At 43.6% G+C, this 16,724-nt stretch overlaps 1 protein-coding gene across 5 annotated transcripts in view; it reads left to right on the top strand.

Annotated features, from left to right (window-relative positions):
- The window catches only part of flna (filamin A, alpha (actin binding protein 280)), a 60,826-nt gene that overhangs the window by 42,028 nt on the left and 2,074 nt on the right, over nt 1-16,724 (top strand). For 2 of the 5 annotated variants that reach the window (XM_034208668.1, XM_034208667.1), the window contains 18 exons: nt 447-470; nt 941-1,188; nt 2,018-2,092; nt 2,794-2,893; nt 6,292-6,432; nt 6,527-6,655; nt 7,106-7,279; nt 8,577-8,738; nt 8,822-9,025; nt 9,797-9,949; nt 10,031-10,153; nt 11,266-11,532; nt 11,625-11,762; nt 12,455-12,570; nt 14,395-14,527; nt 15,535-15,711; nt 15,800-16,018; nt 16,130-16,327. In XM_034208668.1, the coding sequence (XP_034064559.1) occupies nt 447-470; nt 941-1,188; nt 2,018-2,092; nt 2,794-2,893; nt 6,292-6,432; nt 6,527-6,655; nt 7,106-7,279; nt 8,577-8,738; nt 8,822-9,025; nt 9,797-9,949; nt 10,031-10,153; nt 11,266-11,532; nt 11,625-11,762; nt 12,455-12,570; nt 14,395-14,527; nt 15,535-15,711; nt 15,800-16,018; nt 16,130-16,327 (2,781 nt within the window). The remainder of the gene's footprint in view (nt 1-446; nt 471-940; nt 1,189-2,017; nt 2,093-2,793; nt 2,894-6,291; nt 6,433-6,526; nt 6,656-7,105; nt 7,280-8,576; nt 8,739-8,821; nt 9,026-9,796; nt 9,950-10,030; nt 10,154-11,265; nt 11,533-11,624; nt 11,763-12,454; nt 12,571-14,394; nt 14,528-15,534; nt 15,712-15,799; nt 16,019-16,129; nt 16,328-16,724) is intronic. The other 3 variants (XM_034208669.1, XM_034208670.1, XM_034208671.1) reach the window with 3 other exon arrangements.

Here is a 16,724-nt window from a genome sequence, read left to right as displayed (position 1 = left end):
TTTAATTATTGTCAGGAACCATTATGCATATAACTGTCCTTATAACTTTAATGAAGTTCTCTCTGCAAATGATTATGTTTATTGACATAAAGGTCATAACAATCGTAAAAGAAAACTCTTATCTGTGAGATTGTTAATGATCCTTTAAGATGTAATCCCTCGGTGTACCTGCTGCTCATATCAAATTGTTTGTGAAATATGTGGTGTTCCTCACGCTGTTCACCTCAGTTACACCCCCCATCACCCAGGTCCCTGCTGAGCACACACACATACACACAAACACAGACACACACACATCCTCCCTGCTTCACACCATCACCGTTTGTTTCCATTCAAGTGTTTGGAGCACATGTATTTCCTCCCACCACCCCCACCCCCACCTGACTGTCTTTTATTTGTCACTTTTTTTTCCTCGCTCCCCTGCTTCTCACCGTTCCTATTATCAGTCTCAATCGGCGGTCACGGTTTAGGTAAGCCTTCTGAACAACTTCGTAAAGTAGAGGAATTACTCTACCTTTTCTCTCGGCATGGAGGATAGTGGCACCAGCTTTCAAGACATCCCATTCTCTTTCTTATTCTTTCTCTCTACCTTTACATCCTCCCATCTAATTTCCCACTTACTGTCATAACCGTTTCTTTTCTTTCTCATGTTTTTGTGCACAGACTAATGGACTAACAGAGTAGGTAGGATGGCATGGTGGAATGGCTAATCTAGTTTTCAGTTCTATATGGGAAACTGTATGATAATAACAAAAGAGTCATTAGTAACAACATACAGAAGATGGAAATAACATGACTAGATCTCATCCAACCTCATCCTGGTGTCATGGTTCTGGAATGTGCATGCTGAATGTTGAGAGGTAGTGTGCGCCTGCTTGTGTCTCTATAAGATCAAATGAATCATAACAAATATATCTGAATCTTCTTCTAAATTCTTAAGGCGCTGGTGTTGGCCCAACCATCCAGATTGGCGAACAGACAGTCATCACAGTGGACGCCAAGGCTGCTGGGAAAGGGAAGGTGACATGTAGCGTGTGCACGCCCGAGGGGGCGGAGCTCGACGTGGACGTTGTTGAAAACGAGGACGGCACATTCGACATCTTCTACACGGCACCGCAGCCTGGCGAGTATGTCATCTGCGTTCGCTTCGGAGGGGAGCACATCCCTAACAGTCCCTTCCAAGTCACGGTGAGTGAATAAAAATTCCCTTTTTTCAGTTGGCTGAAAATAATTCCCTGTTAAGCAGTTTAGTGGAAAAGAAAATCAAGAACAAACAATATAACACAAACAGAAAGACTGCCTGTCTTAATTTAAGTTGAGTTTTGCAGGAACTTAGTGAACAGCACAGGGATGGATCCCTGCGGCATACCCTCGGTAACCCATACAATTCACATTTGGCCTTCCCTACCTTCACACTCTGATCTGATGTGGGTTTGATGAAGAGCCAGTTACAGGGCCACAGAAGATCATCATTGTTAGAGTACATAATGATCTACTAATCAAATATTTTTGATAAATGCCTAAATATTTTACAGTTTACATTTTTTTAAGATAACCAAAAATATTTTGTTTCTAATGGCGGTGCTAATTATATAATGGGTGATTTGACATTGTTTTATGTTATTTAACTTGAATTATTATGCACTTCAAGGGTCAAATAAAGTGAGCAAAGATGAATGATGTTATATTCCATAGCTCTGACTAAACCAACAAATGGACTTGCCCGATATACGCATCTTAGCATCCCCAAAAGATATGAAGGCACAGCGTTACTAATTGTGCAAACCTGCAATGATTTAAGAGCAATGCATTTGACTGGATATGGATGAGTGAATTGAGGGGTGCTGCATGGATCACAGCTCCTTGACGCTGTCTCTCTCTACAGAAGCTCCGTGATTGGTTCCCAATCAACATTTTCTAAATCACTCTGACTGTTTTATTCCCCTCCAATCCCTTCCATCTTTTTGACCCTCTCCACAACCCCTACCTCCCCCTCACCACCTCCCACCCCCCTCAGGCGCTGGAAGGAGCTCCATCAGACCAGCTCATGCAACAGAGCCAAATCCCCCAGTACTACGCTCAACAGCCCTGGGTACCTAAACCTCTGCCTCCAGCCTCTCATCCCTCTCAAATCATTTTTTGTTCAGCTTCTACCTTCATCTCCTCCTTCCTCTCCTCCCCCTCCTCATCATACATGACCTCTTTTCATCAGCCTGCGTCAGTGTGTGCTGTCTCTCATTGCAGGTGTTTTCCTCTGAGGGGACTTTTCTCTCATTTCTCTCCCTACCTCCTAAACAGGTTTCCTTAAACAACATGGACAGTGCAACAGAGCTGCACAATATCAACAATTATTAATATTGCATCTCCAAATCAAGTTTATTCAGCAACTTGGGAAATATTTCCCATGAAATCTGGAAGTAAAATATTCATCCATCAACCATTATGCATCCATCTGTTCAGCAGTGCCCTAAGTTGAGACAAAAGCCATTTTGAGAATGATCAATGTGGGCGTGTCAGCTGCTCCACATTTTACAAAATGGCTAAGTGTGCTTTGTCATGGTCCCCTGACCTACCAGTGTTTTTGTCCTCATCATTGTCTCTCGCAGTGTGTGTCGGTGTCATCATCCTGACCATGATCAGTCATTCCATCTCATGATTGTCTCATCCCATTCTCTCTGTTGGTGTTTGGAAACTTTGTCCCTCTGTCCTGCGCTGTGTTCATTGTGTCCATGACGTATGCTGCCACTGTAACCCGACTGTCACCATGTCTGACCCCTGCTCTCTGTCTCCCAGGCAACAGACAGACCAATGGGAATGAACGGTCTGGATGTGGCGGGGCTGAGACCATTCGACCTGGTCATCCCATTCACCATCCAGAAGGGAGAGATCACAGGTAATGGAAGTCACTTCAATCACAGTTTAAAATAAAATCACAAGACGTAATGTAGATTTGTGAAATGGGACATCCGAAGCTTTAGAATAGGGACCCAGACACTTAAAAGAAAGAATTAAAATATATATATCACTTACACATCTAAAGTTGGAGAGAGTCCACATTTATAAGCTAAAAAACAATAACCAAAAAACCTGATAACTGATTTGTCCCAAAACATTAAAGAGGCTCTATTATGCTTATTGGGGTTTTCCCTTACGTGTAGTGCGTAATATAGGGTTTGTGCATGTAAATGCTCTGCAAAGGCTCAAATGTTCCCTCTAAATGGAGTTTATCTTGAACATTAAAGCGTGTAGAGGAACATTGAACGTAGTAGTAGTAGTCAGATCGCTACTCCTGCTGATTTTAAAGCTAGATCTAGGTTGGGTTTCATCCACTTGAATGTGCGCAGTCTGTTAGGTAAACTAGATTTTGTCTGTATCTGGGCGAGCTCGACTGACGCTGACGTCATTGTTTTATCAGAAACATGGCTAAACAAATCTATTTTGGCCTCTGACATTGCCTTAAATGGTTTTAATGTGTATCGTACCGACCGGCCTAATAAAGGTGGTGGCGTTGCCATTTATGTTAAGAATAAGTTCAGTGTAACCACATTAGTTTCCAAATCGATCAGTAAGCAATTTGAATTTGTAGCCTTAAATATAGAAGTGGCAAAGGGTCAACAGGTCATGGTGGTGGGCTGTTACAGACCCCCCTCAGCTGTCAAAGACTCCTTGTCTTCGCTAGCAAATCTTTTATTGCAACTAGACTACAAGGAAATAGTGCTACTTGGAGATTTTAACTGGGACTGGTTAACTGCAGTGTCAGAGGATTTAAAAAACCTTTGTATCTCTTTAAATGTTACTCAGATTGTTGACAGTCCTACTCGCCCTAATATTAAGTCCCCAAATAAATCCTCCCTAATTGATCTCATTTTAACTAATGTTCCCTATAAATATTCATCTGTGGGAGTATTTGTGAATGATCTGAGTGACCACTGTGTTGTAGCCACAATTAGGGACACTAAGGTCCAAAAGGTTAAACCTCGTATTATCATCAAGAGAGACAAAACACATTTTGTGGAGCAGGGTTTTGTTCATGATCTGTTTGGGTTTGATTGGGGAAAAATCGATCTGTGTGCTGATGTAGAAACTGCATGGTCTTATTTTTATCTTGGTTTTATGGAAATTATAGATAGACATGCACCCCTGCGTACATTTAGAGTGAAGGGACGAGACAATCCTTGGTTTTCTGCTGAATTATCTATTCTCCTACATGAGAGAAACAAGGCCTGGGCAAAGGCTAGGAATTCAGGCTCAGAGGTAGAATGGCTGCGTTTTAGGCAGCTAAGAAATAGCTTCACTTCACATGTCAAAAAGTGCTAAATCTAAGTATTATCTGTCAGTTACCACAAAGAACCTGAACAACCCTAGAAAATTCTGGAAAGCCATAAAATCGATATCCACCGGTGATATCCGTAATGAGCTACCTCCGTGCCTTACCACAGCATCTGGCACTATATCGGATAGGGCCACCATACTAAATTGTTTTAATGAGCATTTTGTGTCCTGTGGCTCTCTGTTTCATTCTGTTTCTAATTCTGCTTCTGTGAACACTACAGTCGGTGACTCAGAACAATGTGGTCTGGAAAACCCTTTCAGTTTTACTCCTTTTACTGTTGATGTTGTTACTCTTTTTAACCTCTCTCTCAGCACGAACAAAATCCCAAAAGTATGGAAGTCAGCTTATGTCCTGCCACTACTAAAAGGAGGGGAGGCCACCTTATTAAACAATTATAGACCCATCTCTAAATTGTCAGTTCTGGCCAAGGTTCTTGAACGCCTAGTGAGTGAACAGGTAAAGGTGTTTTTATGTAACAATGACATCCTGTCTAAACATCAGTCAGGCTTCAGAAAGCAACATAGCACCATCACTGCCACAATGAAAGTGGTGAATGACATTACGAGTATTTTAGATAATAAGCAGAGTTGTGCAGCTCTATTTATTGACCTTTCCAAAGCTTTTGATACTGTCGATCATCGCATCTTAAAGCAGAGGCTAGCCAGTATAGGCATGTCCAGCCATGCAGTAGGGTGGTTTGTAAACTACCTCTCTGAAAGGTCCCAATGTGTTCAGTTTGATGGGCTGTCTTCTGAGTGGTTAAACATTACTAATGGTGTACCACAAGGTTCAGTTTTAGGTCCGCTATTATTCTCTATCTATATGAATAGTTTAGGTGAAAATGTCGAAGGAGCAACCTTACATTTGTATGCGGACGATACCGTTATGTACTGTGCAGGTCCCTCGATTAACGAGGCTGTTGTTAAATTACAGGCTGTTTTTAACATTATTCAGGCTCAGCTCTCTGAGCTTAAGCTTCTTTTAAATGTGGATAAAACCAAGGTAATGCACTTTTCGAAAGCTAAAGCTAAAAATACACCAGAGACTGCTTTGGATATTGTAACTACGCAAGGAATACAACTTGAAGTGGTTACCTGTTACAAATACCTTGGTATCTGGCTTGATGACTGTCTCACTTTTAAACTTCATGTCAATAACCTGCTTAAAAAGCTGAGGGTTAGGCTAGGTTTCTTTTACAGAAATAAGTCCTGTTTCTCGCTTGAGGCCAGGAAAAGGCTAGTCACTGTGACCTTTTTACCTGTGCTGGACTATGGTGATTTGTTGTATATGAATGCACCTGCCAATTACCTGAGCAAGTTAGATGCTGCGTATCACAGTGCACTGAGATTTTTGACAAATTGTAAAGCACTTACGCATCACTGTACCCTGTATACCAAGGCAGTTATGCCATCACTTACTGTACGGAGGCTCAGTCACTGGTACTTTTTCATTTACAAAGCCATGTTGGATAAACTACCATCTTATATCTGCTCCCTGATCTCTCTGCGAATTGAAAGTACTTATTGCCTGAGATCGCATGCTGTGGTTTTATTAAATGTGCCAAGTGCTAGGACTGTCTTAGGGAAGAAAGCTTTTAGATGTGCAGCTCCACTAACATGGAACAGTCTGCAAAAAGAATGGAAAATTACCAAGCTAGTACCACTACATGTTTTTAAAGCTTGGTTGGATGCTACAAAATCAGATGCTGTTGGTACCTGTACATGTGGTTAAATATGTAAATTGTAATCCCTGTACATTTTGCTGTATGATGTCCTTTTGTTGTTCTGTTGTTTATGTTTTTATGTCTTCTTGTGGAACCTACTGCTGCAGGTCTCCCTTGAAAAAGAGATCATTGATCTCAATGGGATTTTACCTGGATAAATAAAGGTTTTGAATTGATTGAGGGGAGATTTCTGTGCTACGTGTATCTCACAGCACGTCTCTGTTTTCTGTTTAAGGCGAGGTCCGGATGCCATCAGGTAAGGTGGCCAAGCCTGACATCACAGACAACAAGGATGGCACTGTGACCGTCAAATATGCTCCCACTGAGGCCGGGCTGCACGAGATGGACATCAAATATGACGGCATCCACATCCCCGGTACGACTGACCTCACACGTGTTTGCAATTTAAAAACAGAAATGTTAAAAGATGCGTGAGAAATTATTATTCTTCTCTTGGCGGCCATTTACAGGAAGTCCCTTACAGTTCTATGTGGACTATATGAACAGCGGCAACGTCAGTGCCTACGGCCCGGGCCTCATCCACGGGACCGTCAACAAGCTTGCCGTCTTCACTGTGAACACCAAAGACGCAGGAGAGGGTATGTAGCACTCACATCTCCATCAGAAATCATTTATTCATCCTACAGCTGGGGAATGTACACATTTACAACAGCAAAGCCACAGTGCAGATAAAAGGCAAACATAAAATGAGTAGCCTAAGATATAAAAAAAAAAGAGGTAAGCACGAGCTAATAAAATAAAAAGTAGCAGCATATATACAAATATTGTATAGAACATTAATAAGTTGTAAAGAGATGTTGCCCCTCTCTATATAGCGGTATACATCTGACGTGCATACCACAATAACAATTTGACAATGTTTCCATAATTTTGTTTTATTTTCAACGCCTCAGCTTGCTCAAACTTATGCTCTAACTTGCACATAACACCACAAGAGACCGGAGAGCGGATTACAATTGTACAATAACAACGTAGTAGTAAGGACACATTTAATCACACAGATCCCTGTTCATATCATGTCTATGCAGGCGGTCTGTCTCTGGCCATCGAGGGTCCATCCAAGGCAGACATCAGTTGTCTTGACAACCAGGACGGGACCTGCACCGTGTCCTACCTGCCCGTCCTGCCTGGAGACTACAGCATCCTCGTCAAATACAACGACAAGCACATCCCCGGCAGCCCCTTCTCTGCCAGGATTACTGGTGAGGTCATCTGTTCTTAAATGCTCCTTTATGATCTGGCAACACATAGATTATTACACTGTTCACATTTTCGCACAGCGCTAATCCCTGATCTCAGGAGGCGCTTTCACACGAAGTACTTTTCCCAGGAATAGTCCCATGAACTTTTATTTCCTGGAACTATCTAGTAAATCGCGTTCACAACGGAATAAGTCCCCGAGGGAGCCGCTGACGTCGCTTCTTCTTCTTCTGCTTTGGGTTTACTGGCAGGCCGCAAACCACTTCACGGCGTATACTGCCACCTGAAGTCCCCGGCCGGAAGTCCCCAGAGTTGGGGACTGGCTTCAGTAGAAGCTGCTGGGACTCCCAGCAGCTTCTACTGAAGCCTTCCGAGTAAATCGCCAGAACGCCGACACCTCCTCATCTCCACCGCTCCCATGTTTTATTTTGTGTTGCCATAAGTTAGTCTCTCTCCATTGGTGCGCTGTGCTAATGCTAATGCTAATAATGCTAATGTGAGCAAATAAAATGGAGTTTTACCGGGCTTGGTTTGCAATTCGCCCTGCCAATCAGAAATTGGAACCTATTTCTCCCCAGGGAAGTCCCCTCTCTAGCAGGGACTAAAAAGGTGTGAAATGGTTAGCAAACATTTTTTGTAGTTCCAGATCTTTTTGGTGAAAACGCAAAATCCCAGGAACTATCGGAACTATTCCTGGGAACAGTACTCCGGTGTGAAAGCGCCTATGGAAACCCAGAAGAAGAACCAACTATCCCTTTTGTTACACAGCTTCTGGTCATATGCAGAAGGACAATTTAGAATACAAATGTGGTTGATTTGTTAGACACTCACGTAACTAGCAGTTTCTTTTCCTCTCCTATCCTAAGATTTGAATCTCGCTACATATTCCGTGAACACTCATCAGTTAATGCCGGTATAAAACAGTCAATAAAATAGGTTTACTCCAAACCTGTAAATAACCATAATCACAAGAGTTTTTATTTGCGTACAGTGATACAATGTACAGCGTACAATGAGCACAAAAAGATAAAGACTGATGGGTCGAGCAGTATGGGAGATTGGTTTCAGGCAGACAGATACATGGACTAATACACACGGCCGAACACATGATCTCCCCACGAGACCCCAAAAAGCAAAAGTAAAAACATGATGATGCTGACTCGGCAATCCCTGAGTCAAGAAAAGCTAGAGAAGCTGTCTTGCTGCGAGTTACTATGAATGAGTTGTTCACTGCCCCTGCCAGAGAGCAGACAGAACAGACCTCCTCTCCTCTGAGTGTTTCCGTCCTGCTGTCCTCAGGCGATGACTCCATGAGGATGTCCCATCTGAAGGTGGGCTCCGCCGCAGACATCCCTCTGGACATCGGAGAGTTCGACCTGAGCCAGCTGACCGCCTCCCTGACCACGCCTTCAGGCCGCGAGGAGCCCTGCCTGCTGAAGATGCTGCGTAACGGACATGTTGGTGAGTGTGGGTGTTTGGGGGAGGAATGGACAGGAAGGATAACTGGGTCACCTTCCTAACCCCCTGTTGGTTTTTCTGCACAGGCATCTCATTTGTTCCCAAGGAGATCGGAGAGCACTTTGTGAACATCAAGAAGAACGGTCGTCATATTCCCAGCAGCCCCATTGCTGTTATGATCAACCAATCAGAGATCGGCGACGCCAGCCGTGTGCGTGTGAGTGGACCGGGCCTCAGCGAGGCCAGGACCTTCGAGCCCGCCGAGTTCATCATCGACACTCGGGACGCAGGTACAGGACTCATTCAATACCCCATGTGTGGTTATTTGTCACATTTCATTGAAGATGTGTGGACTCAAATCACACGTTTCATACTTTTAGACTCAACCTGGGCTTTAAAGGCAGAGTCATACTTTCTGCATCTGTGAGGGTCTGCTTTGTTTCCTTTTACGCAAACATTGTAATCTACAAAGTGGGTTAACAACATTCATTTAATTTGTCTTTAAAGGAAAAAAACAGCCAAATGTCTAGTCCTGCCAAACACTGTGACATGGAGTATGGATCTGTAAAAAAAGCACAGAAATTATTTTTATAAAAATAATATATAGCTATTTTTTTGGATGATCTTGCTTATTAATCTAATTATCAACCAATAATATGCTGTTAATCGTGTTTGCTCTGTTTTAATTCCTGCAAGATATTCTTAAATAGAATTGTATATAAATACTGTATTATGATATATGATACATCTTTTAGAAATCCATTGTGATTTCATAATGGCCTAAAAAAATCAAAGATATTTAAAGGATAGATGAAGCAGACATGTATGTTGCCTAATATGATTAATATTTGTACCTACTGGTTTACAGTTGTTTAACTTTTGATCATGAACATATTAGTCTAACCACCTTTTGAGAATCTTTAAATATACCTGCAGACAAACATGGACCCTCAATCGTGGTATGAATAGATCTGTGACAGCAGTGATGCAGCTTGACTTTGGACTTGAATGCAAAGAATCGACTAACTTCTGATTCCTGCACTCTTTTCTCTTCCATACAGGCTATGGCGGCTTGAGCCTGTCCATCGAGGGGCCCAGTAAAGTGGACATCAACACAGAGGACCAGGAGGACGGCACCTGTAAGATCACCTACTGCCCCACAGAGCCAGGAAACTACATCATCAACATCAAGTTCGCTGACCAACATGTGCCAGGTGCTTACCTCAAAAACAGCAGAGACTGCAGAGCAGAGTGGAACTGAATGACTAACTCCATCCTTCATCATGTGTGTACAGGGAGCGCCTTCACTGTGAAGGTGACAGGGGAGGGCAGGATGAAGGAGAGCATCACCAGGAAGAGGAGAGCGGCTTCAGTGGCCAACGTGGGCAGCCAGTGTGACCTCAGCCTCAAGATCCCAGGTGTGAACCATAATCTCTGCGGTCATGGCAACTGAATCTCACTTTACAGTTAGACACAGGTGGATGTGCAACTGTCACAGAAGTGATTATTTCCCTGTTGGAAAACACTGACGTTGCTGAATTTGAGCATGTGCAATTTTCTACATGCCCTTAAAGCAGGGTCACTTTTGAAAAAAAGGACACATTCGTCCTCTTACACAATAACTAGTTTGATTAGAAAGCAAACACACCCTTCCTCAATTTAATACACACAGAGGTCTTGCTGAAACAGCTTGGTCTTGTGTCACCAGTGACTTATGGTGAGTAACTTTAACTAATGTCAACAGATTTGACACAGATTCCTACAGAACCAACATCTACTGTAGCTAGAGTAGTGACTACTACTAGTGACTATAGAGAAGAGTGACACTTCAATCAAACCACACAACAATCACAAATATTCCTTTAAAGGTCCCATGTCATGGTCATTTCTACTGATCATAATTCCCTTGTTGAGGTATACTAGAATAGATTTACATTGTTCAATGTTCCAAACTCACATTGGTTTCTCATACAGCATCTCTGTATAGTATGTGTATTCACTCTCTGTCCTAAACGCCTTGTTGGAGCTCCTGCCCCCCCCTCCCTGTGAGCCCACGGTGCTCTGATTGGTTAGCTCGCACCTACAGTGTAAGCGCGCCACAGTTTCGCTGCTGCGAGGCTCCACTAGCACCCCCCCCCCCCCCAGCGTGTCACAGTTTTGCCGCAGAGAGTGTGTGTGTGTGTGTGTGTGTGTGTGTGTGTGAGGAGCTCCACGGATTGGTCATTAGTCACTTGGTTCCCAGAAGAAAAAAATGGAAAAAGAGAAATCTCCAACGAGGCGTTCTGGGGCAGCACAGACAGGTATTTTCTGTGTTAGAGTTTTACTCGCTACAGGGTGTACTTTGAGGGTTTTGACTCTGCAGACCGTTTACATGCATAAAAACCTTCATAACACACAAGGGGATGGGTAATAACCGGAAAAGCATGACATGGGACCTTTAATTAAATACACAATTAGCTTTAAATATCTTAAGTCGTGCTGGTAGATGGATGTTATTACATTTGGACTAACACACTGTGTGTGTGTGTAGAGATCAGCATAGCGGACATGACGGCGCAGGTCACCAGCCCGTCTGGACAGGTGCACAAGGCTGACATCATGGAGGGGGAGAACAACACCTACTGCATCCGCTTCATACCCACCGAGACCGGTGTGCACACCGTGTGTGTGAAATACAACGGTGCACACGTGCCCGGGAGCCCGTTCCAGTTTACCGTCGGGCCCCTGGGAGAGGGCGGGGCTCACAAGGTCCGTGCTGGAGGGCCCGGGCTGGAGAGAGCAGAAGCTGGAGTACCAGGTTGGTGTGGAGCTGGATTATTAGTTTGTTGTTGTTGTTGTTGTTGTTTTACACAGTGTGACTGACTGCTTTGGCCCCTGCGTTGTTTGCAGCTGAGTTCAGCATCTGGACGAGGGAGGCTGGTGCCGGGGGCCTCAGTATCGCTGTGGAGGGGCCGAGCAAGGCTGAAATCGCCTTTGAGGACCGCAAGGACGGCTCCAGTGGAGTGTCCTACATCGTGCAGGAGCCGGGTGAGGACAGGCGGGACAGGGTCAGGGCCGTGGGAAGTAGGGGTGCTGAGGGTGCTGTAGCACCCCCTGATGGAGAACAGGGAATCTGCACGTCCAAAAGATAAAATGGAAATATAATACAAAAACAATGAATTTTCAGCCTTGATGTAACAACATTCATAATTAAGTAAAGATAACACCCTTTTCACCCCGGTTACATTTTCCATTTGCCCCGTACGATGGCCGCTGTAAGTGATGAAAGTGGGGGATGTTGGCTTATCAGGTGCCCACAGCTCAGAGAGAGAGAGAGATTTAAAAAAAAAACAACAACAAAAAACACTTATTTAGATTTTCAACAACACTTAAGTTTATTTACCACATTAGACAGAGAAGAATTTCCTTTTCTTTTTTCTCACACAAAGACGGTTAAAAGCGAGCTCTCTGTGCTGCTTTTTCCCTCAGCGGGAGTGATTCATTGTTTGGTCTTTAAAATGTCAAGATGGAGTGAAAAATGTCCTTGATAATTTCTTTGAATGCCATTTTTTGTTATGCCAAATCAAAACATATTCAATTAAATTTGATGTAAAACTGAGAAAAGCAGCAGACCTTCATATTTCCAAGGCAAAAAAAAAGGATTTTCTGACATTTTCGCATGCCCTATTAGGTTGCTGGTTTTATAATATTGATTCTGACTTGAACCCGCTCCCCTGCAGGAGACTACGAGGTGTCGATCCGTTTCAACGAGGAGCACATCCCCGACAGCCCCTTCCTCGTGCCCGTGGCCTCGCCCTCAGACGACGCCCGGCGCCTCACTGTTGCCAGTCTTCAGGTGAGGCTCTGAGACACACACACATCCGTGGTCACACACACCAGGCCGCAGTGCACTGACTCCAATGCAGCAGCAGCAGCAGCAGATCAGAACTTTCCTCTTAACTGTATCAGATTAAACAAGTCTAGTTGTAAACACATTAATAGTGTGGAGTTGGGTTTAAATTAAAAATGTTTAAAATGAGCTGTCCTAGTTAAAGTGAAGCTTTAAGCAGAGTAGTGACTGTTAGCAGGCCAAGGTGCCGAAGAGCTGCTGTTGCTGCATTGTGAGGCAGTGTGAGGGCTTCTGGGAAACAAGAGGACTGTGTGTGTTTCTCGTGCCTCATTCTAAAGGCTGCCAACAGCCTCCCCTCTAAAGATGATGCAGGGAGCTAAAGGGTTAAAGAGGTCTCCATGGGCTACTTTCTTCCCTTTCTGTTCTTTCTCATATATACACTCTGTGGAATAAAGAGAGAGAATTCATTCAGTATACAAAAAAAAAAGAAACATCAAAAATTTTGAAATGAATACCAAGTAAACCATCAATTTACTAAGTTAAAATCATCCTAAATATCTCTCATAATATTAACTTACTGTGAGTATTTATATTTGTATTGTGCATAACTTTTTTCAATTATTTTCTTTTGGGTAATGGGCCTCTATATGCACTGAGTGTCTTCACCTGCGTGGACATATCCAGAGAGCTGGGTGATGTGGACTTAATCTGCTATCAAAATATAAATCATTTCGTATCTCCATATAGGTATTTGTAAATACAATAAAAGAAAATAGCCTATATAACCACCTATTTTGAACATAATTGTTTCAAGTGAAATGGTATTACAAAATAAATATCTAGCTCCATATATGCACAATTTTTATTGAGGGCATTGAACTGTAAAACAAGAACTCTAGACACAAAACTGCAATCTTCCAAATATTTTTCCTAAAATGATTTGACATCAGATACAATTTGAGTTGGAATGAGCTTGTTATCACACTAAAGCAATGCTTCTCAAAGTGTGGTCCGCGGACCACTGGTGGTCCGTGAGCGCCCCCTAGTGGTCCGTGAGTATAGTGATAACATTTCTTATTTGAAATAAATAAATAAATTTAAGTTTTCCGCACTCTCGTGGGAATATCTCCGCAATGGAGCGAGTTTAACTTTCCATTGCATGATATAGCCCAGCGCAACACCTTCATCAAACATTTTGCCACTTTTTTGTACCATTTTCAGGCGATTTGTAATCTGTTCTAGAAAAACGATGTGTTTTTTGATATTTGTGGAGTTAAGTGGTCCGCGAGTGTTTTTTGATTGGTTAAGTGGTCCTTGGTATGAAAAAGTTTGAGAAACACTGCACTAAAGGAGGCATTATTGCGTCTCACAATATGATTCCATTGGAGGCCGTTAATTATCATATTGAATATGAATAATTACAGAAACCCCTAAATTTACTTTCTAATTGGCTCATTCTCACAAAAAACCTCACTTTAGCTTTCTCTGTTCTCTTCTGTTTCTGACTCTCACACACACACACACACACACACACACACACACACACACACACACACACACACACACACACACACACACACACACACACACACACACACACACACACACACACCTCTGCTGTCCGTCTCTGCACAGCCCTCCTCTTTAGCCCTGTTAGCATCCTCCAGGTAAGGTCAACAGTAGTAGAGCTATGTGAATATGATGCTGTGGTGACCATGCATGGAGACAGTATTCAGTAACAGCGTACTGAGTATTTCGTACAGCAGGATCTGGTTGGTGTTAGATAATGGTGATGCAGCGCTGAGTGTGTGAGTCTGTGTTGTCGAGCAGGAGTCGGGTCTGAAGGTGAACCAGCCGGCATCGTTTGCCGTCAGCCTGAACGGGGCGAAGGGTGTGATCGATGCCAAGGTGCACAGCCCATCTGGAGCTCTGGAGGAATGCTGCGTTACTGAGATCGACCAAGGTAACAGCGGGGACCACCTGAGCCCCTGCAGGGCTGCACACTAACATAGCCCTCACACTAACATGGCCCTCACACTAACACTAATGGCGCATTTCCACTGCAGGGCCTCGCTCGGCTTAGTACGGTATAGTTAGGCCTTGTTAGGCCAGACGCACTTTATGCTGCGTTTCCATTACAGTTTAGTGGCTGGGGTAGTAACTATAGTAACGCAGTGTAGGCGGAACCGTGACGTCATCTTCAATGCGAAACACAAAACCAACATCAGCCGTTAGCTGTTAGCCCTCAGAGCTCACAGCTCTTCATATCTATTCAGAAACTAAAAAGTTAAACAAGTACAAACCACAGACTGCCTGTGTCATGGCTAATACAGTCGCTGGTTTATTTATGTCTGTATAGGCCGTTGTTATGAGTGTGGACGGTCGGAGCATATACTGCGTTAGCTTAGCCGATCTCCATTCAGAAAACACGCGTTTTAAAAGGTGTTTCGCCTGCCGTCTGTCAGCAGACTTGTCAAAGCATTAATTCAGCTAGCCGGTACTACGCCTAGTGGAAACGCAACCAAAATATGGGCCGTGCACGGCACGCTTAAACCGCGCTCCGCGCTGTAGTGGAAATGCGACATAACATGGCCCCTGCATACATCAGGGACTGCCTTTCATGTTATAACCCTAAAAGGTCACACTCAGGTCTTCCAATGCCTTTTCCTAAATTGTTTCGCAAGAAATATCCTTGAAAAGTAAAAAAAACTTTTTTATTTTTGGCACATTTTTTATTGTTTATGGTTTCGGATCTAACTCTTCCTTTTTTGTTTTCATAACTTGTATTTAACTATGTTTCTTACTTTTTATGTTTACTCATTGTTATTTTTTGTATGTATCATGTCTTACTTTGTAAAGCACTTGGGCTGCATCTCGCATTAAAGGTGTAAATAAGGTTATTATTAATATTACAATAATATAAAGGCACATTTCAGGGAGAATATCATGCGTCTCACCTCTCTCCTCTAGACAAGTACGCAGTCCGCTTCATCCCCAGAGAGAACGGCCTCTATCTAATTGATGTGAAGTTCAATGGTAGTCACATCCCCGGCAGTCCGTTTAAGATCCGGGTCGGAGAGACGGGCCAGGCCGGAGACCCTGGCATGGTGTCTGCTTACGGAGCAGGACTGGAGGGAGGAACCACAGGTAACGCACTGCTCCTCATTACACAACACAACGCTAAACCTCCTGTTGTCCCCATAGTCACCTCCACCCCTCCCTGCTCTGTCTCCAGGAACGGCATGTGAATTTGTGGTGAATACAAGCAAGGCGGGCCCCGGAGCGTTGGCTGTGACAATCGACGGGCCCTCCAAGGTGAAGATGGACTGTGTGGAGTGCCCCGAGGGCTACAGGGTCACATACACCCCCATGGCCCCTGGTAACTATCTAATTTCCATCAAATACGGCGGTCCTTACCACATCGGCGGAAGCCCCTTCAAAGCCAAGATCACCGGTGAGGAGTCTTTTAGATTTTCAAGCAAATTAATACATTTAAAACCTGCAAAAAATATTTGAATTTTAAATATCCGCCAAATTAACTTTCACTCCCCTCTCTGTCTTCCAGGTTCCAAGCTTGTGTCCAGCCACAGTATGCACGAAACCTCTTCAGTCATGGTGGACCCTCTGACCCGGGCCATCAGCTGTTCTCAGCCGGGGGCCCCCACCCAGTCAGACGCCAGCAAGGTGGTGGCCAAGGGCACGGGCCTGACCAAGGCCTACGTCGGCCAGAAAAACAGCTTCAGTGTCGACTGCAGCAAAGCAGGTGTGTGTGACTGTGTGGTTAACTAGTCATTTAATATGCTTTCCCCCCTCCCCAGGAATGATGTATTGGGACAGTGTTTGTGTCTCAATCCTGAGCACAGACTGGGAATGAAGGGCACATACTAGTATTTGAATCAGATCATTTGTGGATGGAATTTTTTCTTGATATCCCTGAATGCAGAAGCAAAAGTGCTATTCAATTGACCCACAGACTCTGTTATGGGACTCAAATTGAAAAGGCACAAGCTTAGAGTTGATTTGTATGGTCAAAAGTTGATATGACCAGAAAAAACACAATGAGCCTCTTCTAAAAAATAATAATTATGACAATTATTTTAGTCAAACGTAAGCAAACCGCAACTTGCCTGGTTGGTGGAGGCATATATCCAGTAAGTCTA

Source organism: Gymnodraco acuticeps, unplaced genomic scaffold, assembly GCF_902827175.1.
Source record: "Gymnodraco acuticeps unplaced genomic scaffold, fGymAcu1.1, whole genome shotgun sequence".
NCBI classification, from domain to species: Eukaryota; Metazoa; Chordata; class Actinopteri; order Perciformes; family Bathydraconidae; genus Gymnodraco; species Gymnodraco acuticeps.
Note: the sequence above shows the minus strand (reverse complement) of the source record. Positions and strands in the feature narration are given on the sequence as shown.